At 39.6% G+C, this 27,348-nt stretch overlaps 1 protein-coding gene across 2 annotated transcripts in view; it reads right to left on the bottom strand.

Annotated features, from left to right (window-relative positions):
• ANKFN1 (ankyrin repeat and fibronectin type III domain containing 1) overlaps positions 1-27,348 on the bottom strand; it is a 352,347-nt gene that overhangs the window by 51,924 nt on the left and 273,075 nt on the right. For both annotated transcript variants that reach the window (XM_030923600.1, XM_010380653.2), the window contains 6 exons: positions 22,892-22,989; positions 20,436-20,526; positions 14,178-14,285; positions 6,358-6,457; positions 5,928-6,060; positions 5,336-5,452 (listed from right to left, as the gene is read on the bottom strand). In XM_030923600.1, the coding sequence (XP_030779460.1) occupies positions 5,336-5,452; positions 5,928-6,060; positions 6,358-6,457; positions 14,178-14,285; positions 20,436-20,526; positions 22,892-22,989 (647 nt within the window). The remainder of the gene's footprint in view (positions 1-5,335; positions 5,453-5,927; positions 6,061-6,357; positions 6,458-14,177; positions 14,286-20,435; positions 20,527-22,891; positions 22,990-27,348) is intronic.

The following is a 27,348-nucleotide window of genomic DNA, read 5'->3' on the forward strand; positions in this document are numbered from 1 at the left end:
TAATCTGCTACTTCCTATCTGTGTAACCTTGGCACAAATGAGCCTTTCTAGGCCCTAGCGTTGTGATCTGTTAAAAGAATACCAATCATAGTACTTTCTCATTAGGTTGCGGTAAAGATTAAATGAGATTAAAGTTTGTAAAGCACTCAACACAGGGCCTGGCACCTAGTTTGTTAAATAAATGAAAGTAGTCACTTCACTATTATTATTTACTATTACATATTAAAGGAGCTCACTAGAGAGCAGAAACCCAGAAAACAAGGTGCAGATTGCACAGTGCTTGATATGCACTGTGATAAAGGTAGGTCTCCTGACTTGGACCCAGTGACTAGCCCAGTGACTATGAGTGCAGATGAGGGGGAGAAAGATCATGACTGAGGCCTCTGCGCACCGTGATAAAATGTCTGAGCCACAACTGGAGGAGTCTAAGTCAGAGAATGCCTTGGTCAGAATCTTTTAGATTGGCTACTCTGGCCAAAGTATGGAGAGTGGATTGGAGGGTGTTAAGATTGGTAGCAGAGGGATGACTTTGGAGGCTTTTGACCTAATTGGAGTATTCAGGCAGTAGTATACAAAACTGGAAAGGAGAGGAGAGTAAAATGAGATGCCCCAGAGGAAAATCAATAGAATTTATTTTTGGTTGATGCCAATCAAACTATGTATAATGCATTTTTACTTTCCTCAGAACATCGTTATTTTATTTTATTTTATTTTATTTTATTTTATTTTATTTGTGAGACAGAGTTTCGTTCTTGTTGCCCAGGCTGGAGTGCAATGGTATGATCTCAGCTCACCACAACCTCCGCCTCCCGGGTTCAAGCGATTCTCCTGCCTCAGCCTCCTGAGTAGCAGGGATTACAGGCATGCACCACCACATCCAGTTAATTTTGTATTTTTAGTAGAGATGGAGTTTCTCCGTGTTGGTCAGGCTGGTCTTGAACTCCTGACTACAGGTGATCCGCCTGCCTTGGCCTCCCAAAGTGCTGGGATTACAAGTGTGAGCCACCGCGCCCGGCCACATTGTAAAATATTTTAAACTAGTAGAGTGATCTAACAAATTAACTATGTGTCAATCCTCAAATTTCTTTTTCTTTCCCTTCAGAAGTTTTTCTGTACCTTACACCTCCCTTCCACCTCTCTTACCTCCCTCCCCAACAAAAGGTGCCTTCAGTATTTCCAGACATTTTCTTTATAGAGACTAGTAAATAGTTTGGGCAATAGGTCCTACCAAAAAAAGTGATGAAAGCAACTTTTATTGTTGAACTAGGCATACGGAAACTTGGAGAGGAGGACATGCATATAGTACTCAGGCCTTGATGGAGGCACTGTGAAGGTGACCATTTATTGAAGACTATGAGGCTCTCTGGTCCTAGTGCAGGACCAGAGAGCTATCCATCCAGGTGGTAACTATGCTACAAAACATTTCTGTGATCCCTTTTCCCTTTGGCTAGATAAAGTTTCCCTCAAGTGTGATCACTGGGGTACATGGGTTTGGATTGACAGATATATTTATTTATCCAACCTGTACTTACTGAGTGTCTACCACATGCCAGGCATTGGGGATATAGTGGTAGCCAAGACAGACACATTCCCTGAACTGAGGAACTCACAGTCCAAGTGGGTCACTAAACAGATTATAATACAAATAATAAACTCTGGGATTCTGATCCCTTTCCTGAATGAAGAATACAAGGTGCTAAGAGAGTGATTCACTTAATCAAGGGATCAGAGAAAGGCTCTTTAAGGAAGTATAAAAATTAAGCTGAAACCTGGAGGATATGTAGGAATTAGTAAGGCAAAGTGAGGAAAGAAGGGGATTCCAAGCAAAGGAAACAGCTTGAAAACTAGCAAAGGATACTGAGAAAGACCAGCAAGTCGGAAGAAAATCAGGAGAGCGTGAAACTGTGGAAGCCAAAGGATATGCCAGTCTACACAAGGAGTATGGAACCAAGGGTATAAAATGTTGCTTAGTGAAACTGAAGTCATTGGCAAGACTAGATCTAGGTTTTGTGGGGGCCTGAACCATACAATTTTGAGGCACTCTTTAAGACAAAGAATACAAAATTACAAAAATAAAACTAGGTATAAAAGTGAATCTTTATCTAGAATGATTAAAGAAATCTCCTTCTCTCCAGCAAATACTAGAGTGTTTGGAATTCTGGGTTCCCTTTCCCCGAAATTTCTTTAGGTAGTTTGCAAGAAATGCTTCCTGACTGCAATTCAGCTTCCCTTCCCTAAAACACTGTGGGTTTCACACTCACAGGGGTCCCGCACTCATAGCTCACGCAAGTGAAGCGTCCTGAAGCTCCATTTTGGCAGCATCATCTGCCTCTGATTTCTGGTGCCCTTAAAGAGCAGTTTTGTATGCATCACGGCAGCAAAAGTCAGAGAGAGGGTTGAGAACCGATAGGAAATGAAGATGTCAGTGGAGAAAGAGGATGTAGGTAACTCTTCCAAGAAGTTTGGGTGTAAGGAAGAGAATAGTTTGGTAGCTGAAGGGGCATGTGGGGCTATGGGAGGAATTTAGGGGGAGATTTAACTGGAAAGACTTGAATATTTTAAAATAAAAATGAGAGGGAAGAGATGGGACGCAGAGCACATGTGGAGGAATGAACTTATGTCAGGAAATGTGAGACTTTATCTTCTGAAATAAAAAGGAAAAAAAAAAGAAGGTTCGGTCTGTGCAAGGAGGTTTATAAATTTGGCAGAAAAAATCATTAATTTCCTTTTTTTTCCTTGATGAATTATACAGTGAAATCATCACCTGAGATGTGAAGGAGAGTGTGGGGAAGGAGAAGGGATGTGGGAGAATGAAGAAGGTTTTTATTTTATTATTTTATTTTATTTTATTTTTTTGAGACAGGGTCTTACTCTGTCACCCAGGCTGGAGTGCAGTGGCACAATCTCAGCTCACTGCAACCTCTGCCTCCCAGGCTTAAGTGATCCTCCCACGTCAGCCTCCTGAGTAGCCAGGACTGCAGATGTGCGTCACCATGTCCAGCTAATTTTTGTATTTTTGCTAGAGATGGGGTTTTGCCGTGTTGCCCAGCTCGTCTGAAACTCCTAAGCTCAAGTGATCCACCTGCCAGCTTCCCAAAGTGCTGGGGGAAGGTTTTAAAATAGTTGCTTTACAGTGTGAGAAAGCAAATTTAGTAGAGAAAGGAAATTGGACCACTAGGTAACATTACATGTGAGAATTGTAGTCATGAATTTAACATAAAACCAGTCAGCCCTTTTTTGTGATTATTTTTAATGTGGCAATGTGTAACTACTTTAGACATGTTGGATTCATCCAGGCGTGGGATTTTTCCAAATAAATAATATAGAGGGAAAAAGTGGAATATTTTCAAGGAAGTGATTAAGATGGGCTAAGGAATCTAAGCTAGTCAAGGAAGGAAATGACTTCAGAAGTGGGCTGATGCATTATGAAAAGTGGTGAGGTCTATAGATTTGGAAGCTGAGGAAGTCCAAAAGTATTGTAATGGGAGTAGTTGAGTAGGGTCACACTGGCCATCATTGCGTCACTCAGCGTCTGACTGCACTGACTTGTAACAGCCTGATCCTTCTCATATTGCTGATATCAGATTAAAGTTCTAAGAAACCTCCAATAAACACATAATAAAGAGCTCCCCTTGAAATTCTAAGGTTTTCCAGTCTGTGATCCAGGCATGTCTGGACTGTATGGTAGGGTGATGGGAGGTTCCACTAAGGAGTCTGAGGCTCTTGGGAATGTATTTTATCCTAAAGAAAGAGTAGTGTGAGGTGCAGTGGCATGGGCCAACTCAAGTGGGTCAGTAATGAAAGGATGAGGCACTTTGAATTCAGCAGTCATCATGGTCTGCTCCAAGAACTGCTTCTTGAGTTGGAAGAGAATATTACACAATCAAGAGTGAGTTGAAGCCAGGCACGGTGACTCACGCCTGTACTCCCAGCACTTTGGGAGGCCGAGGCGGGTGGATTACCTGAGGTCAGGAGTTCGAGACCAGTCTGGCCCACATGGTAAAACCGTGTCTCTAGTAAAAATACAAAAATTAGCCAGGTGTGGTGGTGGGTGCCTATAATCCTAGCTACTCAGGAGGCTGAGGCAGGAGAATTGCTTCAACCCAGGAGGCAGAGGTTGCAGTGAGCTGAGATCACACCATTGCACTCCAGCCTGGGTGACAGAGAGAGACTCCACCCTACCCCCTACCCCAAAAAACCCCGAGTGAGTTGAAATGAACAGCTCTGTTTGCTAAAATCTCACTGATCATACAAAGCAGCAAGCTACCTGTGTAACAGAATATATCACAGAGGAGCAAAATTTAAATTTTGGAATTAATTGTAATAGCAACAAAATATTGCAGGAAGTTGAATTGTTATTATTGTGAGGGTTCAAGAAATGACATTCCTATAATTGCAGGTGGCGGACAAAGCCATAGAATTTTTTCTTTTGTTATTATGACCCTATTTTTATGCTGTGACCTACATGGCCTGGCCAAACACAGCTTATATAGATTCCTGCTATGCATATTTCTGGGGTTGATGTAACTGCAGATTTGTAGATAGATACCCATTACTGATAAAGGCTCAGTGATCTCTTAATGGCCCCAATCCCATGTAGCAGCTTTTTTTTTTTTTTTTCTGTGCTAAGATCTACAAATTCACTTAATACTAGAAAACAGTAAGACGAAAACTCAGAAAATCTTGGTTAGAATTTAATGCTACTTCTAGGAGGAGCTCTGTAACCTACAAAGATTGGGGACTTGATCTGATGTGATTGAGAATATGGAAGGATAAATAAATTCAGGCTTAAAGATAATATTTTAAGAGTTGCTTTCTGTTTGTTTGTTTTTTTTTATAAGTAAGCAAAAATGTCTGTGCTTTACCAAAATCATCACACCAAGAAACTGCTCAAAATATCTGCTCGTCTCTTTTTTCCATCTCCATATACCCATTAATGCATAGGACACCAGAGCAGCAGCAGTCCTTCAAGTGATCTCATTAAACTTCTCTTATTTTGCAGGTGATGAAATTGGGGCCCAGAGAGGAGAACTGAGTTGGCTGATTAATATCAAATCTAGAACTCAAGTCTCCTTACTCCTTATTTAATGAGTTACTCCTCTACACTGTTCAAGAGAGACTCACTTGGAGGAGATTGCTAAAGGTACAGTTTTGCTACATGAAACCTGCATACACCTACAGGGATGTAACTCCGGCTGTTCAAGAAAACTTCATATTCTTAGGGGTCTGAAAGAGAAGGGAGCCCACCTCTCCCTTTCTAGGAGGGACTAGTAACTGAATTTTCCACATTCAAAATATTTTCCTTGGGGGCCTGGGTTGAAACCTTGTCCCTTACCTGTAGCTGTGCTGTTGCTGAAAGCATCTTCTGCCGAGTTTGCAGCACTGTGGATGAGGATGAGGATACTGGTACGCTTTGTCTCAGCCACCTTATATCTTCCCACATACAAGACAGCTGCAAAAGAAGGCACACAGTCATGTCATCGTCCAAGCCAGTACATGATTTAGGTTGTGGCATCAAAGCAAAGCAGGGAGAAAGAAATCTGACCCCTGATGTTTATTCTCCAGTCCATTTTCAGACACACACGAAACAACTTTTTGATCTCTGTCCAATTGGAAAAAGATCTGAATGCTAATGAAACGGTCAGATCCACATTTTAGTCTTTGCCAAATGATCCCATAACTCAGAACAGTGGAGACACATTGTGATGGGATGCAAGCCTCTTTGCTTTGAAAATGTAGTGTACACGTTACTTTGGTGCTTTTTTTAATATGACATAGGGCATACTAGGGCTGAAAAGGACCTTTGAGATACTTTATTTCTACTCCAAAACTTTGATCACTGGAGACCCCTCAACTAATGTTTCAGAGATTTGTGTGCGGCAACATTGGTACAAAGTAGAGAAAAATGAAATCAGAACTTAGTATACCTTCGTGAACCACAGAAAATCTGGTGTAATAGAACTGGTGTGAGAGTCATCTATTTCAACAATTGGTACTTGGTCTTCATTGGTGACTAAGATATTGTCTTTATAATAAAATATAACGGCTATGTAGAGTCCCCTAAAAAGAAAAAGGAAAATAAAAGTATTGTCCTCAACCATCTTGGAAAAATATTTGTTTTGGACGTGATAAAAGATGAACTTAAAATATACCTAGGAACACACTCCTGCTAAGCATCACAAGTTCACTAGTTACAGCTCAGAGAGAAAACTACTGTCTTGCACAAATTCTCAAGAGAAAAGTGAACTTTATTCTTGTGAACACAAAAAAGAAATTTCTACCATGTTTCCACTCAGAACCAAAACCAGCGCATTCTTGAAAAGTTAAGATTTCCTGAAAAAACTACATAGAACCCACCGTTTTAAGGTCTTCACAAACTTGTTTGAGGAATGGAACAGGTGTTTCAGGCTCCTTGAGACTGACTGCTTGCGGCCTGTGGTTTGTAATTTTGAACTTTCTGGAATGTATTTTAAAAAATACAGTATAAATTCCACTGGGCAGATCAACACTCCCAATTCCGTCTTCCTACCTTCCTGCCTTCCCCTCCCCCATCCCTTTAGTGTCACTTATCCTCAGGTTCATGTAAGGATTCTGCTAATTCATGCCTATAAGAAGCTCTTGTGGCCGGGCGCAGTGGCTCTCACTGGTAATCCCAGCACTTTGGGAGGCCGAGGGGGGCAGATCACGAGGTCAGGAGTTCAAGACCAGCCTGACCAACATGGTGAAACCCTGTCTCTACTAAAAATACACAAATTAGCCGGGCGTGGTGGCATGCGTCTGTAATCACAGCTACTCAGGAGGCTGAAGCAGGATAATCGCTTGAACCCAGGAGGCAGAGGTTGCAGTGAGCCGAGATCACGCCAGTGTACTCCAGCCTGGGCAACAGAGTGAGACTCCGTATCAAAAAAAAAAAACAAAAACAAAAACAAAAACAAAAACAAAAACAAACAAACAAACAAAAAAAAACTCTTGTATCTTGGGATGTCAGTGGTTGTTAACTCAATGAACAACTCCTCAAAAATGCTGGAGATAAGTAGTATTTATAACTGCAGAGGAGACCACCTAGGTGTTCTGTTGATACTCTTTGCTTGGAAATTTTTGATTTATTTTAAGGTAGGATAAAAAGACATGTAATCAACTCCTTCGCCCTTCTCCCTACTCCTGCAATTGCCTTCTAATATTCATACAATTCTCAATGCTGCTAAAGCATTCCCTGTAAGTCTACATATTCCATTAATTTTTTTCATTATAAAATTATTATAAGCACATTACAGAAAGTCTGGAGAATAGAAAAAAAATAAAGAGCAAAACCCCACCCATATCATCTCTTCACTTCTATATAACCACTGCTAGCATTCTGGAACAGTTTTTTTCTTCATTGTGTATGTTGGTTTACAAAAATGCATGTAGGGACGGGTATGATTATCATCCTCATTATTCAGAAGAAGAAACTGAGGCTGAGAAGTGAAATGAATTGCTCAAAAAGTGAGTACCTGGGAAAACAGACATTCATTAATTGGACAAATATTTATTGGGGGCACCACTATGCATTAGTCTCTGCAGCTACAGTGGTAAGCAAATAATTCATTGCCTCTGTTCAGGTCTTCTGCTTATAACATGGAGCTTGCCGTAATAAAGGTAGTAGACTTCCTATACTTCCTATAACAGCCTTTGCAAATAATATTGCGCGGAGCTGGACTACATAATCACTATTGTCACTCTCATATTCTATGTAATGAAGGGAAGCTGAGGTTGTTGGCGTCACCACCAGACAGCTGACAGACATGTCACTGGAGATGAGAATATGGTCCATATGACTGCTGTTAGGCATAGAAACCTGGGCAGGTGGCCCATGACGGACGGCCAGCGTGTCTTTGGCTATGATTACATAGGAACAGCTGATTGACACAAGCGTTCATGCCAGTTTCAAGCTTGTGTTGGTAATGGTTATTCCTTGCAGAACACAGCAAAATCATTCTTTTTTTCTGACTTGAACATGAGTTTGGCTGCTTGGAAATAATGCTGCTGGGACTTCCAGTTAAATATACAAGAGTGAACATGTTCATTACATACTGCCCTTTCCCCAAACCTCACTAAAAGCAGAGTAGAAATTAAGAAAAGAAGGAAACAACATAAATTTTAAAAGACAAAGTGATGGGAAAGGAGACAAAAGTAAGTAAATTTCAGCTGGAAAGCAGATGGTTAGAAAGATTTAAGACTTGAGACAGATGAAGTCGAAGGCAGCAGTGGAGAAAGTTCCAAAGTGATCTGATTCACTCCATGGTCTCCATGGACTGCTCGAAGTGAGGGGTGAGTGTGAGCTAAACACCAGGAGGATTTGTGGAAGCCTGTTCAAAAAAATAGTTAGACTTCTTGACCTCCTCCCCTGCTATATGACTGGACACATACCTCTTCCCCACTCTAGAAGAAAGCTAGTGGCTTGTTCTCTGGAAATCAACAGACAAACAAACGAAAACCCAAAAGAACAACAACAGGCATCTCTGGAATGGGAGACATCAGGTAGTGTTGAAAATGGGGTGTTGCTGATGGTGGTAGTGTACCCCAAATGGGCAGATTTATGCATAAGTTTTTATACATAATATTTCCCTATTGGGTTCTCAGAACACTGGTATCCAAACTTCTACCTTCCAAGCAGGACACTGCAAGAAACTTCTGTGGAAAATTTGACCAGCCTAAGAGAACTTACCCAAAGATTCTGACATTGGGAATATCCCAATGGAAAGGTGGTGCCAGGTCACCTTACAATGAATCCTGTAAGTAAAGAGCCCTATGTGTGTGCTCAGAGCTTCCCAATGGCTATTGTTTCCCGTCTCTGAAATCTGAGTATTCACTGAAGGATCACCAGGCAGTTGAGAAAAGCATCTAACATGAAATACAAAGGCCAAAAATTAGTGAACAAAAGACGAACTTACACAAAAGAAAGATGATTCTGAGAAAAGAAAATATAAAATGAAACAAAGCCTGTCATTAATATTCTGAGAGGTAAGAGAAGACTTGCATCCTTATAAAGAGGGTAAGAGTCTATAAAAAGAACCAGAGGACAAAAGAGAGCATTGGCAATTAAAAACATGTTGTCAAAAGCTGAGAAACCCAATAGAAGGCTTAGCAATTAAAGCTGATGAAATATCCAAGAAAGTAAGGCAAAAGGATGTAAGGATGGAAAGCAGAAGAAAAAAAGAAAAGAAAATTAAAGGACGAATGTAGGAGAACCAAAATCTGAATAACAAGAGTTCTAGTAAGATAATGGAGAGGAAAAGAAGGCAAAGAAATACTTAAAGAAGTAATTTAAGAAAATGTCTCACAATTAAAGGGTATAACTTTTCATGTTGAAAGGACTTTCCAGGTGCCCAGTATAACAGACAACAGATGCCTTCGTACATCACTGTGAAATTTTAGAACATTGGAGTCAAAAGAAAACTTAAAACCTTCCAAATAGGGGAAAAAAAGGTTTCATATAGAACCTCTGGAATTAGAATGACATCAGATTTAGTCCTGAAAGCTGGAAAACAACGAAACAATACCTTCAAAATATGAAAAAAAGGATTTCAACCAAGAATTCTATACTCATCCAAAACCTTGAATAAATGTTAAGTAGAATAAATACACCTTTAGATATACAATGTCTCCAAAAATTAGTTCCCAAGCCCCCTTTCAGGATGCTGCTAGGGGGAAAGCTCCACCATACGATACAGAAAGAAGGAACCCAATACTGGAGAGTGATAAGAAGAGTCCTCAATACCGTGGTAAAAGGCAATCCAAGGGTGACAGTTGCACACTAGGCAACCAGTGGCCAGTCTAGACTGGAGGAGGACAGAGGACTCCATGAATGTTTCCTTAGGAAGAGGCAATAGAAACACCTAAAGCATCTGATTATATTGAGAGAAGACTGATCCAATTTGAGAATAGCTTGGGGATTAATTATTATAGCCATATAGAAAAACAAGCAAATGCACAATAAATGATTATTAACTCAGGGAAAACAAAAAGCTATCCAGGAAAGGAAAATAATCATACAATTTATCATTATAATGTAAACAGCAAATACTGATCTTACTAAAATTCAATATACGTATATTTGGAGATTGAGAAGATAGGAACTATGCATGCAAAGAAGGGAGGGGTAGGGTAAAAAGAGATGCATCATTACTTTCTTTAGTGAGGTAATGACTAAAACGGAAAAACATAATTAGAAATATGAGCATGTTATTTAGAGATATGGGGAAAATACTAAAAGAATTAGCTAAAGGTTAAGAGGTTATCTTTGGGGAGGAAAAAAAAGGAAGAAGGAAGAAATTACTTTTAAGAAAATAATAAAACTGTTTTAAGTGTTTTACTGAAGTCATTCAATCCTTAAACAATGAATGAATGAGGTATAAATAATTATTATCTGCATTTTAGAGATGAGAGAAATGAAGCACAGAGCTGTTTAGGCAGTTTGCTCAAGGTCACACAGCCAGCAAAAGTAAAAGTACAGCCCAGATTTGAACTCAGGCAGTCTGGCTCCAGAGACGCATTATAGTTATATATAGCTTACATAAAAATGAAGATTAAACTAAAAAAAAATCAGACTAAAAATAAAAAGAGAAAAATAAGAAATACTACTACCAGCTGGGAAAAGGGCACACGCAAGCATTAAATATTCTAGGTCTGGTCACATGGTAAAACTGTACTTTGGAGCCCTTGTGGTTGAATGGGGCCATGTGACCACCTCTGGCCAATGAGTTTTGGGTGTAATAACATGCAGAAAGTCTTGCCCATATGAAACCTTCAAGAGTTTTTTTCTTCTCTCCTACAGTTGTTAGCAAATATTTCCAGAGAGAGGATGGTAACAACACAGAAGGACTCTCACTGATCAGTGGAAAATGCATAGCATGAGGGAGAGAGAAAGGTTTGGGGAATCATTTGGTTACTGTAACATAGTAGGGTTCACCTTGACTGACACATGGTCTAAACTAACTTTTGTCCTAAGAACCTTGCGGCTTCTCTACTGTACTTCTCTGCTTGGTTTGGAGCTCTGGAGCAACAGTTCATTTTCTGTACTCTGAATGCAGTAGTTCCCTAGCTTGTAAGTGCATGGAGCATAGGAGTTTACTTCATTCATGTTGGCATGTCTAGCCCCTACTATGTGACCTACAAATTACATAGTAGGCAGGGTTTCAGTTAATATTGTTTTGCAGGTTGAATAATTGGATAATAATATAAATTCATCCCTACAGGATATTGCTATGATGAACACGATTGCTGTTTTAATATTGTAATTCATTATCTACGTCAGTGTACTCACCTTGTGAACAATGAAGTTAGCTTAACATCTCTCTTGAATTTTCATCCCAATGCTAAGCATGCAGATCGGCTTTGGCCAGTTCTTTAGCCAAAATGCAGAAATTAATGTAGATGTTGGTACCTCCTATTTAGGAGTTTAGTAGGAGAAGTGATTTTTATTATTACTCCCATATTTGGAATATGTTGTATAGTTAGTGAGTCATTAGAGGGTCATTACAGTTCAGTTACCAATTACACTTCAATTCTAGGGAATATCCATAAAGTGCTGAGGATGGAGAGTGGCTCCATTCTCAATGAGAGAAAAGTAAGTCATAGTTTGCCAGGGAAAGACTGCGTCAGGTGAATTTAATGCACGTAATTTACTCTTCATAGCAATCCTGCAAGATAGGTAATATTATCCTGACTTTGCTGATCAAGTGGCTGTGGATCAGAGTGGTGAAATGCTCTTCCCAGTAAAGAATAGCTTGTAAGTGGTAGAATTGGAATCTGAAATAATTACTTTTTCTAATTGTAAAGTGGTAAAAGTTTATGTCCCCAAGAAACCACATAGTATTTCAATGTATTTGAATATTTTAAATAAAAATTTTGTAATAATAAAAATAATAAATAATAATTTGGCAATTCTCTGTAAGCAATACTTATATTATCCTTCATTTATCCTTCTGCACTTAGGGTTATGTTAAATCATCTTAGATTCATTCTTTGTGTGTGTGTGTGTGAGATAATTTATTTTGGCATATTGTAAGTCAGCATTTCCCAAAATTTGTGCTTTGGAATACCAACACTGTGAAAAAGTTTTACATGGCTAAAGAAGTTTGGAAAATGCTTGTTTAAGCAAATGTGACATGTCTCTTTATTAGAGTCTTTAATATTCTAATGTATTTTTTAAATTTCTAAGAGAAGATGTAGAATTCAACATTTCCAAAACTTACGTGACAAGAGAACCTTTTTCAGCTGAGCATATTATTGGACCACTGATCTTTGGAACATACTTTGAGCACTGTTTAAGTGTCCAGAGTATATTTCATATAAAATATATTCTTCTTTGTTGGAAAGTTCTACCTCATTCCTTACTTAAATCTTTCCTGATACTGTGTGCAGATTTACATTCCTCTGGGGGAAAAGCATGTACATGACAGAAGTTGGATGGAAACTATAGAAACGATTGGGCCATCTAGGCAATCATTTTTTGATTATTAGATAGGAATCCAGTGGTAATGGGGAGAGCATGAATCCTCAGAAAATATTACAAAAACTCTCACTCTCATGAGTAGTTTCAGCTTTTCCCCTTCTGATCAAGACCAAACACACAGTGGCTTATGAATTTCCAAGAATCATCTGTCCACTTGCTTTGTTGCCTTTGCTGTCACACAGGAACCAATGGGCAGGGATGTGATGGAGAGGCAGAAGATGAGAAAGGAGCTTTGGTAACAACTGGCCTGGTTAAACGAGCCCTCAATAACCGAAAACTAAGTAGGCTTCGGTCAGTGTGGAATACACTGAAGGTCCTGGTCTGGGTAAAGACTTCTTAGAGATCTGGGAAGGGAAATCCCACTTGGGTTTCAGAGCTACTCCGTGCATATTTACATATCCTAATGAACTCATCACTAGAAGAATATTATTTTCTTGCAAACACTTGTCCTCATTTCTAGCTAGAGCCTACATTGCTGAAGGACTCTACTGTGATAGCTATGTAGTAACTGGGAACAACCTTTTACTAACGCTCAGTATGATTTCTCTATAGCAAGCTCAAACTCAGTGAGTATCTCTTAGTTTCAATTGTGGATTTTTTTTTCTTTTTTAAAATTGTTATTTTTAGAGACAGAGTCTTGCCCTGTTGCCCAGGCTGGAGCACAGTGGCATGATCAAAACTCACTGCAGCCTTGAACTCCTGGGCTCAAGAGATCCTCCACAATAGTGGATTTCTTACCCAGGTGTTTCAGCAGTGCCCTAAATCTACAGAGCACAATGCAGTTAGAGATCTGATGGGGGCATGGAAAATGAAAACTTTATGTAGGCTTTAATTCTCCAAATAAAACTAAGTACCTCTTCCACGAATCGTTACACAGATCAGAAATCTGACCCTGTCCCAATTGAGCAGCCCGAATAGAAAAGAAGCTTTTAAAGCCTTCTCAGAGATTCTCTGGGTGTAGCTGGTAAAAGTCTAGGGAATATGTGCTCTACTTTCCTGTGAGCAGTGGTGCAGAGGAAGATTAAAATTCAGGAGGAGGTTACAGTTCAGTACCCAGTCCTGATGTAAGGGTGCGGGACAAAAATGAAGCGTGTCAGGAAGACTGGACTTAGAACCAGAAAATCCAGCTTGAAGTCCTGATTCTGTCTTTTCCTGGCTTTGTGACCTTGAGTAACACCACTTAGCCTCAGTGGTAATTGCCAAAATGAGGATGAACATGAGATACTGGGTGTGAGATTGCATTGTAAGCTGTATTATTAATTAATATGGAGGTTTATTATTATTGTTGTTATTATAATTGGTTGGGTTCCTATAGGGATACTCAGGGGATTTTCCTTGGAGGCAAAATGTTTTTGGGTGAATATCCCAAAGAGCTAGCCCCACTGAAGAGTCTTGTGAAGGGACAATTCCGAGAGAAGGGAACTCATGGCAGCTGCTGTTTTTCTTGTGCTTGTTTTCAAACCGTTCGGAGAGAGGGAGAGGGAAAGGAAGGGAGGGAAGGAGAGAGAAGTCTCTTCTGAAGGGTTAAAGCAAGATAGTGCTGTAAAGTGATTCCAGATGTACAAATATTAATATCTCTCTCCCTGATGAATGAGAAGGTATGACCCATTTAGGAAACTGCTAAAATTACCGGCGCCACCGAGACCTCAGCTGATGGCCCGGCACAGATTTTTATTCTTACCCCGGCAACTGTAATGCTGATGAAGGGCTCGGACCTGCTGCAGCAGACCTTCCAAAACTTCACTCTGTCCCTTGTGTCTGGGCTCTCTGTCGTCATAGTCTTTCCAGTCTATTGAACAAAAGAAATAAACATAGTGAAATTTTAAAGCAGGGGAGGCCTCTTCCTTGCCCTGCCTCAGGAGCCGGAGTTTTGCTCATACTACCCACAAACTCCGCGGATGAGTATCCCGCACATGCAGAGCAAGCAGGCGATGCTAAGGATTTGGAAGCTGCCATTGTTCAGAGCTCTATGCAAAACAGTAATTGTGGTTGGTTTCTTGTGTCGAGCAGTCTTAGGGCAAGAGAAAATGGTAATTGAAGGCCAAAAGAAAACGGGAATCTGGGAGTCCAATCACACCTCTTCCAACCCTTTCTCCCCTTTTAGCCTTCTATATCCTAACCAGTTCCTCTGCCATCTCTCCACTGAGCACCCCAAGTCTCAACTGGATTTTCACAGTAGGAAAGAAAGGGGTGGGAATGTGCAGACTAGATGAAATCCACAGTCCCAGTGCTTTTATTGTAGGTTTCACACTTTTGGCCAAATTGACATTTCTTTCCAAGGAAAGAGCCCATGTCAGATGCCAAGAAATGGAAATCTACATTTTGCTCTAATGAATGTCTGCTTTGGTTAGCTGGCACAGCAGCCCCTGCACATACTCTGAGCCACCAACCACCCTGTCTGCTCAGTCTCTAAATATACAGTATTAGCTTACAAGGCAAATTTAAATTGCAATACCCACTGAGATTTTTCTCCCCCTTCTGTTTTCATTCCGTTTAGCTATAATGATATCAAGAGTAATAACCCATATGGGACTAATGTCAAGATTGTAATTCTGCTGTCTCCAACTCTTGATTTTTTTTTTTTTTTCAGCAGGTCAGTCATTTCAGAGTCCATCCCTTCTTCCTTCTATTTTCTTTCCTCCAGTTTTCCTTTCTGGAGGAAAAAACAGAAAGCAGCAACTTAATGTCCTTCTTAGTGGAGATGCTTTCGGTAAAATTGCTAGTCATTCTTCCCCAGAAAAGCCAGTTAGTTCATGAGTGTATCTTGGGCTTAAATTTTAGTTGAACAAGTTTCAAACTCCTTCCCCCACAGATTCATTTTAAAATAGGGGGTCTCTTTCAATCAGAAACTTAAGTAGATGTCATGACAGTTAAAGTTATGTAAAAGCATTCCATAGTGGTTCATCCAAGGCCCGGGCATATAGCATAGTTAGGAAGACCATGGGTTCTGAAGTCAGGTAAACACAGGTGTGAATCCTGGCTCCTCCAATTCCTAGCTCAGTGTCTGCAGGCAAGTTACTTATACCAACAGGGCCTCTACTTCCTAACATGAAAAAATGAGGATAGTATCCACTTTGCAGGATACTTGTGAGGATTAAATGAGAGATATCTTAGGTATCTGGCACAATGCCTAGTACATGATAGGCATTCTGTAAATATAACTTAAAAGGAAGGGAATTCATGATGGAAACACCATTTCTTACCCTATCAGATGATTACCCATGAAGAAGGGGGCCTCAGTGATTTTTTGATCCTTCTTCCTTTCCACCCTCCCCCATGTACCTGTCTTTATTTTACTTTTCAGGAGACCGGGACTGATATAACCAATCCAGTTGTATATGACTCAGCTTTTTAGTGGCACAGCCAGGGCAGTAATAACATCTCTTAACCCTCAATATATTGCTCATTTCATATACCATGGACATGCTTTTTATTTTTCTATTTTCTCTTGGGAAGGAAGGTCAGAAGCTTGGTTGGCGTTTGTGTGATGTGGCTTAATTGTGGTCAATGCTGGAGACAGGGAATTGGCATAGGTACCTTTTGTAGAGTCTTTGTTCCTTGTGGTCAAGAACCATGACTTAATTTCTCTTTGCCTCAGATTTTTTCTTTGTAAAGTGAGGTTTTTCCTTTTTTTCTGAGAAACAGTCTCTCTCTGTCACTCAGGCTGGGGTGCAGTGGCACAATCTTGGCTCACCACAACCTCTGCCTCCCAGGTTCAAGGGATTCTCCTGCCTCAGTCTCCTGAGTAGCTAGGACTACAGGTGTGTACCAGCAGGCCTGGCTAATTTTTGTAGCTTTAGTAGAGACAGGGCTTCACCATGTTGGCTAGGCTGGTCGCGAACTTCTGACCTCAAGTGATCCACCTGCCTCGACTTCCCAGAGTGCTAGGATTACAGGCATGAGCCACCGTGGGCCTGGCCTGTAAAGTGAGGTTTCTGTTTTTGTTTTTTCATTTTGAGACGGAGTCTCATTCTGTTGCCTAGGCTGGAGTGCAGTGGCGCAATCTCGACTCACTGCAACCTCCGCCTCCTGAGTTCAAGTGATTCTCCTGCCTCAGCCTCCCTAGTAGCTGGGACCACAGGCATGTGCCACCACGCCCGGCTAATTTTTGTATTTTTAGTAGAGACAGGGTTTCACCATGTTATCCAGACTACTCTTGAACTCTTATCTCAGGTGATCCACCCGCCTCGGTCTCCCAAAGTGCTGGCATTACAGGAGTTTTTAAGTCTCTTTTTAGTTTGCCTGAGGTTTAAGAAAACAAAGCACCATCTGGGGCACAGAGCAGACTCATTAAATGCTGGTGAGGTGTTGTGAATAGAAGCATGATGGTGTTCAGTTAGGATAAGATAGGAAAGGATTTTTACTGGGAAGTTAAAAAATGTTTGAGGAAATAAACACTCGGTATCCTTTAGATAGTTTTTAGCACCCCAGAATCGGGGCACAGTGAGAATAAACGTTGCTCTCATAGATTCCCACAGGCCATTAGGAGTTTGTTCTCTTAGTTGGATAAATGCATCTGACATGCTCATGATCAGATAAGCAAGGTTGTGTGTTTGAGTAAGACTCCTAGGTGGCTGAATTACTACGCGTCCCTGAACATGCTAATGCATTCTAAGGAGTGTGACTGCTGCCATCAATGCAGGAGAGCTGAAATAGGCCTGTCTCTTTCAGCCCTATTACATCAGAGGCGAGCTCCATCTGATGACTTTATGATACATTAGAAAATTGCTAATGCTAAATTGCAGCCCGAGCGAGCACTGGACATAATGCCAAGGTTTTTGGAAAGAATGAGTTTTTCTCATAGATGTTTGGAAGGTTCTGACGACTACATAAAATAGGAGACTTTAGGGATGAGGGAGAAAATTGAAAATATATTAAGAAATCAGGAACCTGACAGGAATAAACTTAGCGTGGTAGGAAAAGAGCAGATTGTGCCACATAATACAGCTCACTGTTCTGGTAATGAGACACTTCAACTGCAACACAATGCCGAGCTTACATTCACTGGCGATATCGGGATTTTCCTGATCGTAACTCAGACAAGCCTGTCTGGGTCCTTTTCTCTTATTATGTACCATACCATATAACATAAGTCTATAAAAACACATTAAGGCCTTTTGTGAAAATATTAAAAAAAAGTTTTTATAGCCTACTGGAACATATTACCAAATTTCCAATTACCCTGTCATGTTAGAATACATTGTCCTCTAGTAAATATCTGAATACTGATATATGTTACATCACAATGTCATACTCTGTTTATAAATAGGAGTGTTTTTATATTGTTCCTCCCAAGCGATAGGGCATGTCTGCAACAACTATAACCACATGTTAGGATTTCAGTTCTTTGCCAGTTATCCCTACTAATCAAACGTATCATTTTAGAAAGTGGTGGCTATTTGATATGTTAATTACCAGTTAATAAGTGACTCCTCCCAGTCCTGAACAACTATTGTGGTCATTCTGGAGACAGCACCTCAAATGGGCTGTGACAGATAGTGTCTGAAGGGAACATGCAGCTTATAGAAACTGAACCTCTGAACTTTATCAGCAAATGCATCTGTATGGAGATCAGAACTTGCATTTGGAGTGGGGCTCCCCACCCACCTCCTCACTTTCAGGTCAACTGAGACTAGCATTTTTGTGCATTTTCTGCCCCTCCCATAATACACACACCCTACTAGCCATCCCCAACGTGAGACTGGTTCCTTTTATCTTAATCTTAGAATCCCCAGTTTGTGTTTCTGGCAAATCATTGGTAAAAAGACAACTAGAAATAAATGACTAGAAATAAAAAGGTGACTAGTCCAAATAGGACTAGAATGAAGAAGTCATCAAATGCCAGGAGAGTCAGGGACCTTAGGGATCTCAGGCATTGGTGGTCCAAGGCCCTGTCTGACCTGGTGTAGTTATCTGAATCCGCCAGAGATGGTAGTCAGGCATGGATGGTTGGCTCTTAGTCTGCCCGATAGCAGGGCAGCAGTTACTGTAGCATCGGAGACACGCCAGAGCCTTGACCAATTCAGGCTAGAATCCTGGTTCAGCCATGTACCAGTGCTGTGACTTTTGGAAAGGCAACATCTCTGATCCCCAGTTCAGATGCTGGGCTCTGTATATATATGCCTCTATGTTTATAGTTCCCTCATCAGTAAAATGAGCCTAATAATAAAAATCACCTTGAGAGGTACGTTAGGAAGATTAAATTAGTTAATCCATATGAGGTACTTAGATTCTTGCCCTCCATATAATGAGTCTGATAAAGGTTCTCTCCAATGCTGATAGAGATGCAGATAATAGTGACAATGATGCTTAGTTACAAGACAGAAATAATGATGAAAGATTGCTGCAAGGATTAAGAGATACTGAATGTGAAAGCCCTTTACATACTGCCTGATTCATGGCTGATCTTGAGTAAATGGTTGTTATAAAAAGAAATACACAGACATATTTTAAAAAACCAAAAGAGACCATAATCTCATAACCCAAATGTCCACTAATAAATTTGGAGAGTTATTAAGACAATGGACACACCCTATCTAATTATATGCAAACCTACAGTTAAATGTCATGTGAAAAAAAATCCCACATTTTGCATTTTTTTTTTTTAACATAAAACATAAAACTTACACAGTAGGAGTTTTGTTTTTTTTTTTTCCCACACAATGAGTGTTTTCCTAAAAGACCATGTTTAGTGGTTGTAGTTACGGATATAAAGATAGATATATCATACTTTACTACTAAATTAATATTGGATATTTGTTCTCCCTACCACACACGATGCTTCATTTTATGAGTGCATTGCTACACACCATTGTACAGACTGGTTTGTTTGCATTTCTTTCTACTTAGGGTAGAGTCCTAGATGTAGAATTACGGAGTGAAAAGAAACAGATTTTCTTAAGGCAGTTGGTATAACATGGCAAATTGTGTTCCATAAAGGATGCAGCAGTTTGTACTCTCACAAGAAACATATGACATCACTTTTAACTCTCACATTAATAAAGTGTTTTTAAAAAATGAAAATACAATTCAGAGCACGGGGTTCATTACATAGAAAAATCTATGGTATGATAAGTCTGGAGATATTTATTCTGGCTAATTAAATTTTCTGGTTAATAGAGAATGCTGAAACATACCAGACATAGATTGTCAATTTTCAAAGAATCAGAAGGCCTTTGCTGGGTTTCTCAGTCACCACTGCAAATGCTATAGATAATGTTTGTGGGTTTGTAGCAGAATACTGTTAGTAAGAAAGCTTTTTTTCTGACAGAGTGTCAGATCAGTAAGATTTGTTAGATTTCATTTTCTTATCAGGTCAATATGGAAGTGTGCACTGCAGGTGAGGAAGGGAAGAGCAGAGCTACAATGAATTGTATGTACTCTGGGCCACCGCTCCCACAGTGGCATCTGATCCATCCCCACAAAAGCCCTATGAACGGGTGTGGTTAGACCCGTTCTACAGACATGGAATTGAGTCTCAGAGACTTGGTTTTGTTTTTTTTCTTTAGAGGCAGGGTCTCCGTCCGCCCCCCAGGCTGGAGTGCAGTGATGCGATCATAACTCACTATAGCCTCGAACTCTCTGACTCTTAGGCTCAAGAGATCTTCCTGCCTCAACCTCCCTAGTAACTGGGACTACAGGCATGAGCCACCATGCCTGGCTGTTAAACAACTTTTGAAGGCCTCACAGATGATAAGAGGCATAATGAGTATCAAATTCGGCCTTTCTGTTTCCAAATTCCCTCTCCTTTTACTCCATTAAGCTGCTTTCCTAGGAGCATTTCTGCAGGGGAATTATTCATTATGTGGCCCAGATGCTGCCCTGAGAAGGTCTTATTGGTTGCAAGCAGTGGGGGAAGGGAACAGCAATGGCATGCTGAGGATGGAGTTGTAGTTGGAGTCTGTTACCGTGCTGGAGAGAGTTCACAGCCAACACCTACTAGAAGGAGAGGCACATGCCGGTGTTGTGGTCTGAGCAGGTCCCCATCCTTTCATATTGTAAGCCGAGACTTGAACAAAATACTGTTGGCCCTGCAAAGTATTGAAATGATGCATCAGGCATTTTATTTGATCATTTTTACCCTAGACTCTATGGGCATAGAGTTTAATTACTAAGTTTGATTAACTCCTTCATCTCTTTGAAGCTCTGTTGCCCATACTTTAGCATTCTGGTTTTTCTTGATTATTATATGTCACAGTAACCATATTTGAAGTTCCCTCTTAGTGTCTATGCACTTTCTTCTTTTCAAAATTTAAGTATCATAATGACTTTTCCTGACCCCCCTAAAACTATATATAAATTTTTAAAAGTCACATAGTTCTACAAGGTTTACCAAAAATAGCAATTCCCACTCTCACATCATTCTCCTTGTTTTCCCCTTCCTATAGGCAATAGCTATCACTTCTTTTAGTGATCAACTTGCTTTAGAAAATGAATAAGTTATAATAAATACCTTTTCAGAGTAATGCATTAAATACCTGCCTTGTTCTTTTTGTGGCTGCATACATTTCACTGGGAGCCAATATTCGGTATCATGTATTTAACCAGTCCCTGATTGGTGGACATTTAGATGGCTCCCACATTTTGTGCAGGGAAATAACTATGCTGCAATAAACATCCTTCATTCAGCTGCACACACATTTTAAAAAATTAACTCTTTGATGTGATTCAATGTCAAAGCCATTGTTAAAACAATGGCTTATATTCTTTAATGGTCTTTTGTGACATTAAGAATTAAGGAATTGTTTTTGTTTGCTGATCGTGTTTTAAAATCTTTTGTATAGTTTTTATATTTTATATTTTGCCTTTATGTATTTTTCCAGTGAACCCAAAGGCCATTTGAGAAGCCAGCATTTGATGAATCATTGCTTGTAAAAATTGTAAAATGATGTTTGAAGTAAAAAAAAAAAAAAGCACATCTTTGCAGAGACTTTTCTAGGGATCTTAAAATATTGACTTTACTATGTGAGGAAGTCCATTTTTTAATGTTGAAAATGGGTTTCTATGCCCCTCAAAGTCATAGAGATTGTGTAAAAGTGTAAATCTACTCCTAGGCTTTTATATGATTACAATAGTGTCTGCGTTTCTATCATTAGATGGTCAAGTGGAAAAACTTAATCCCCATGGAAATTAGTTCAGATATTAGAGAAACTCTTTATGGAGAGTTTTCCATTTTTATCACCATATCACTTTTTCTTTTAAGCAATGAAAATTCCCCAGGGTTCCTTCTGGCCCTCTTCCATCTTGTGAGCCATAGGGTTGGAATCAGTCTTCTGCTGATAGCATCTCTGGGGGCCACCCACTCAGGGGTTTGTTTGCTCTGGTAATCCACAGTTCTGGCCCCTGGTATAGATATGTGATTAGGACTAAACGTCAGGATTCCGTGGTGATTACCCAAGCATCAAAAATTCCATTAGAATAAGCAAGTTTAAACTTGAAGAAATGCAACCTGATGCATTTTTTTTAAAGGCTGGGCTTTAGGATTATACTTTGTAAGTAACTGTTTTAATTAACCAAACTTTAAGTAAACAACAACAATAAGAACAAAATTATCCCTCTACTTCCCTCATGTGAAGGTCCTTAGATATTAAATATTTGAATTGGACTGAAAAAGGTTTGATTTTACTTTTTAAATATTTTGAGAAAAAAGAATTTTATCTTTTGCATTTTAATTGCTTGAAGAAATACAGGGTTTGCTCCAGTTTGAACTGATTTACAAGGTGGTTTTTTTTTTTTTTTTTGCATTTCATATGCTTGTATATTCATAATTCTAAATAATTAACTTTTGAGTTTTTATTAAACAAATAAGCGCAGTTTGTTCCAGTTTTTTCATTCACAATTTAAATTGGTTTAGGTTACTGAGAAACATAGCTCCACCATATATAGTTTCTTTTTTGTGAAAGCATATTTAGACAGACCTTTTTTTTTTTTTTTTTTAAATCAAGGGAAAAGGATTTCTCTCAGGAAATTATGTGACTGCAATTGATGACTGATCTCAACCGAGGCTGAGGCTGTGGGCATGAGGGTGAGATGAAGCTGTTATTTTTACCATCAGACAGGGAGTCAAAATTGGATCTCCTGGAGCCTTTGATCCACTCCCTGCTTCCCCCCAAAAGATTAGACTGTGATCCAGAAAGCAGCAGCTTTCAAGGCTTGCATGAGGCCAGTCTTTTTCTGATCTCCTTAGAACAGGGCAGTTTACAAAATGATTCATGCCATCTGCTTACTCCTTTGTGAAATTCAGATTATAGATACCAGACATATCATGCTTAATGAATGGCAGTTGTTGCCAGAGGACTGGGCATTGGCTGTTGCTTTCAGAATAGGCATTTGCTACTAATATTCCAGCACAAATATCAGTGATAGAGAAATGGAAAGTATACTGCGGACATTTACCATTGTAAGTCCTGTGATTGTGCATCTCAGAGTCTGCAGATTATCCATGATGATTTCTCCAGCCAAAGGAGAAAAATCTTTGGACATACTCCATTCCACTGGAAGGAGGAGGGGGGCAGGGAGAGAGAGAAAGAAAGAGGGAGAATAAAATTCAGTCACACATCAGGAAGTACCATAGAAACTCTGGCATACAATCCCTCTCAAAAAGGGTTAAGCGTACCCTCCTTTCTTTATATTGGTGTTTCAGGCAATGTTCCTTGAAATGTCCATTTAGTTTCCAAGTTCACATTTTTTTTTTAAAGAAGAGCAGAAAAGAATCATAAAAACTTACTAGTTTTTTGAGCCTTGATAAATATAATGTATATTGTGGTACATGTACACTTACGTGATGTTCTTAATGTCAGATGTAAGTTATATTAAATATATTGCTCATGAGGCCATTGCCATATAAACACATTGTGTGTGTGTGCGTTTGTGTGTGTATTTGTATGTGTATATGTATATACATGCATATACTCAGGCACAATACATAAAACAGTTTGTTCTATATAGTAGATAACTTATTTACTGCATTTGAGAACCAAAGGATCCACTAGGACATTACCTTCTATTTGCTCTCCAAGCCTGACATCTGCTTCACCATTCTACTGAAAACGCTCTCTTAAAGTCTGAGTGAGATTTTCATTCCAAATAAAGAAGGCTCCTTTCATTATCTCCACATCATTTGACACCTTCTCTTTCTGAAAACATTCTCTTCCCCTAATGCCTTATATACTGCTCCCTTCTCCTTCTCTCCTTCTCCTCCTTGATACTTTCTTCCAAGCCTTTTCATTGGAAAAGGGGTTTGTGGCTAAGGTGTTTAATGTTGTTCTCCCTTGACATCCCCAAGGCGAATGTTTATTCCTGGCTAAATCATGCAAATTCTAACACCCCATTTTACTGTGATAGCATATGCTTTCATCACATTTTCTATCAGTTGACAAAGCCATGGTCAGGAAAGATAAATTGTGCATCATCAGTAATAAGTATCTTAAGTAATTGCTTATACCTGGTGGGATTTAAGGCAAGCATAAATGAAGCAGGGACTTAAGGGACTTAAATCCCATGGGAAGCAAGGCCTCTGTTTCTAAACTTTGTGATAAGCAATAGATCTTAAGATTTAAATGACATTCTCTCTATAACACTTTAATACTTCAAAATCAAACCATCTCCAAAGCCTGCTGTGCCACTCGAGTCACACAATTCCTCTGCTCTGGATGCTCCTGCATGCTCTCCTCTTCTTCAGAATGTTCCTGGGCATCTTGCTTGCTTTCCTCACACTCTTGAAACTGCTGTCCTAAAATTCCTCATGCTTTGATCATCAGTGACAGCCTCTCCTTGGGCAATCTTGCCATGTTTGGCCTTCCTCACTTTGTGCAACCTTTCCCCCCCCGGTTTTGGTTGCACCTGCCTTTCTACTTCTCTTATCCTTTAACTGCCTCTTTCTAGACTCTTCCTGGTTTTGCCCCTTCTCCTTCTCCTTTTGATGTGGTGTTCCTTGGGAATTTGATGCCTGGCTCTCTTTTCACTCCACATGTTTGTCCTTGGTATTGACTTTATCCACTTTTATGGCTCTAACTATGAGTCTTAAAACCGTGATTCTATGTCTAGCCTCCCCCTTGAGCTTGAACTTCCTTCTGTTAATCTCTACTTGAGTGCCTCCCATTCCGAGGGTCCCCTAAGTACTTTTTTTTTAACCAAAATATGTTTCTTCTCTTATTTCCTCAACTTTAGCTAATGGCACTGTCATGTATCCAGTCACTCAACCAAAAATCTCAGTGCATCCTTGTCTTCTCCTTTCCCTCAATTCTTCAAAATCAGTTCATCACTAAACTAAGTAGTTTCTGGTTCTAAAATGTCTATCCTATAAGTTGCTCTCTTCCCCTGATACTGTGATTACCTCAAAGAATGGCTTTATGAATATGAACATCAACTCTGCAATAACTCTTTAATTGATTTTCTGCTTGTTTCCTCATCCTTACATATAACCCTCTTAGGCTGGAGGACAGTGGCTCATGCCTATAATCCCAACAATTTGGGAGGCCAAGGCAAGAGGATCGCTTGAGTTCAGGAGTTCAAGACCAGCCTGGGCAACAAAATGAGACCCCCATCTCTGCAAGATACATATATATATATATAATATATATATATATATAATAACTGAGTGTGGTGGCATGCCCCTACTGTCCCAGCTACTCAGGAGGCTCAGGTGGGCGGATTGCTTAAGCCCAGGGTTAAAGGTTGCAGTGAGTTGTGACTGCACCACTGCACTCATCCTGGGCCACAGAGTGTGATGTCTCAAGAAAAAAAAATCCTTTTACTATATCCTGAATTATAGTTGAAAAAATGAAGCTGTAATGATTCTATTCCTCCACCTAGTATCTTGTCATAGTGTCCAGTTGCTTTGAAATAAAATGAAATCTTAGGAAGGCATTCAAGGACCTTCTTATCTGGTCCCAACTATATATTATTCTTCTAAATTCCTGCCATTTTTCAGAAGAAAGTCTTTGTTCTGTAAGTCTCTGTTACTTGATTATTTTGTGCATTTTCTGCTTCTGTGGCTTTTCCCCATCTTCCAACTTCTGCTTGGTGAAACTCTACCAAATCATTGAGGACCTAGCAAAGTCATCTCTAAATTCATCAGGAATAATTAATCAAATACACCTGTTTTTCTGCTCCCTAAGTCCCTTGTTTCTGTAAAAATGAGATTTATTATAATGCATTATGTTTTATGGTATGTATCTCTTTCTCTTGATCATGAGAAACTTGAGAATAGGAAAAGTGTCATTCATTTTTTTTTCCTTTCTAGTACGTGGGTCTGTGCTTGGTGCATTGAGGATGCTTATTTAGTACTTACAAATTGAATGCATGTATATGTACACACACACACACAGACACACACACACACACCCCTAGAGTAGATTAGTTTTTCCAACACAAAAATAATTTTCTTTCATGTGAATCTTCTCCTTTTCTAGTTTCTTGCCCCTTGAAGCTCTCAGGTATGTTATATAATCTAGTTACAATAAAATGATTAAGATTATATATATTAACTCAACTTGGATCTATACCTCCTTACAAATATGTATTCTAAAACACATATTTTTGTTTATATATATGTATATGTATTACATACATGTTTCCATTTTTCAAAATGTTTTATTCCACTTACGAGCGACTAACTCTTGAAGAAGCCAAGTCTCTGAAAGTCAAACTGGTGAAGGTTTGTAATCAGAGAATAATGTTACACCTAATTTAGCTATGGAAGAAAAACGGTATGCTTGAGTAAGTTATTACAAACAGAACAAAACAAAAATGAGTAGCAAATTTGCAAAGAAATTTAGGAAGAGCAAAGAATATAGGAAAATTCTGGAAACAAAAATATCTTTGGTTGCCATTGAAACAGACATGATTAGTTGCTGTGGTAGGGCTGTAAGCTGAAGGTTGAGAATCGAGGGCTGTGACTCCAGACTAAGAACTCAAGAGAACTTGCCAAAAGAAGAGCAAGGGATTAGTGGGAATAAGACCAGATTATTTGGCAGATGATTAATGAAAAGTTTTTCAGAGATACAGTTTTTAGAATTTCTACAGAAACTTCAATTTATTTTTGAAACTGCTCAAGTTTTACTGAAACATGTTTTACAAAGCAAGTTTCAGGTAGAAAGGAGCGTCAGGCTTCTTGCAGAACAAAACATAAACAGAAGCTGGTTGTAAGAAGATGTGGTTCTTCTTTGGGAATTAATAGAGGGTTTTAAACAGTTAAGTCTAATTAGATTTTATAACATATCTGAGTTTCAAAGGGGAAGGGGCTAGAGAAAGAGAAGACTCACATCAAAGGCAAACAATTCTCCATATTAGAATGGCCAGTCGATTCTGGGGCAACCAACAGTCTTTTTCCCTTTGTGTATTTCCTTGGGTTGGTGGACTTCTTTTGGCATGAAGCCATAGAAAGAAGAAAGGAATTTCTGGTCATTTAAAGAATGAAGAAGGAAACAGAGTGAGCAGGAGTCACTTTGAGAGCGACTGGGAATTCTTTTTTTTTTTTTTTTTGAGATGGAGTTTCGCTCTTGTTGCCTAGGGTGGAGTGCAGTGGCACGACCTCAGCTCACTGCAGCCTCCAACCTCCAACCTCCGCCTCCTGGGTAGAAGCCATTCTCCTGTCTCAGCCTCCCAAGTAGTTCAGATCACAGGCATGCACCACCACACCTGGCTAACTTTTTTGTATTTAGTAGAGACGGGGTTTCACCATGTTAGTCAGGCTGGTCGCGAACTCAAACTCCTGACCTCAGGTGATCAGCCCACCTCGGCCTCTCAAGACATTGGGATTACAGGCGTGAGCCACTGTGCCAGCAACTGGGAATTCTAAGAAGGTTAACTCAGAATGGTCTCTTTGGAAAGTTGTATGTAGGTAGTTTACA

Source organism: Rhinopithecus roxellana, chromosome 19 (assembly GCF_007565055.1).
Source record: "Rhinopithecus roxellana isolate Shanxi Qingling chromosome 19, ASM756505v1, whole genome shotgun sequence".
Classification (NCBI taxonomy): Eukaryota; Metazoa; Chordata; class Mammalia; order Primates; family Cercopithecidae; genus Rhinopithecus; species Rhinopithecus roxellana.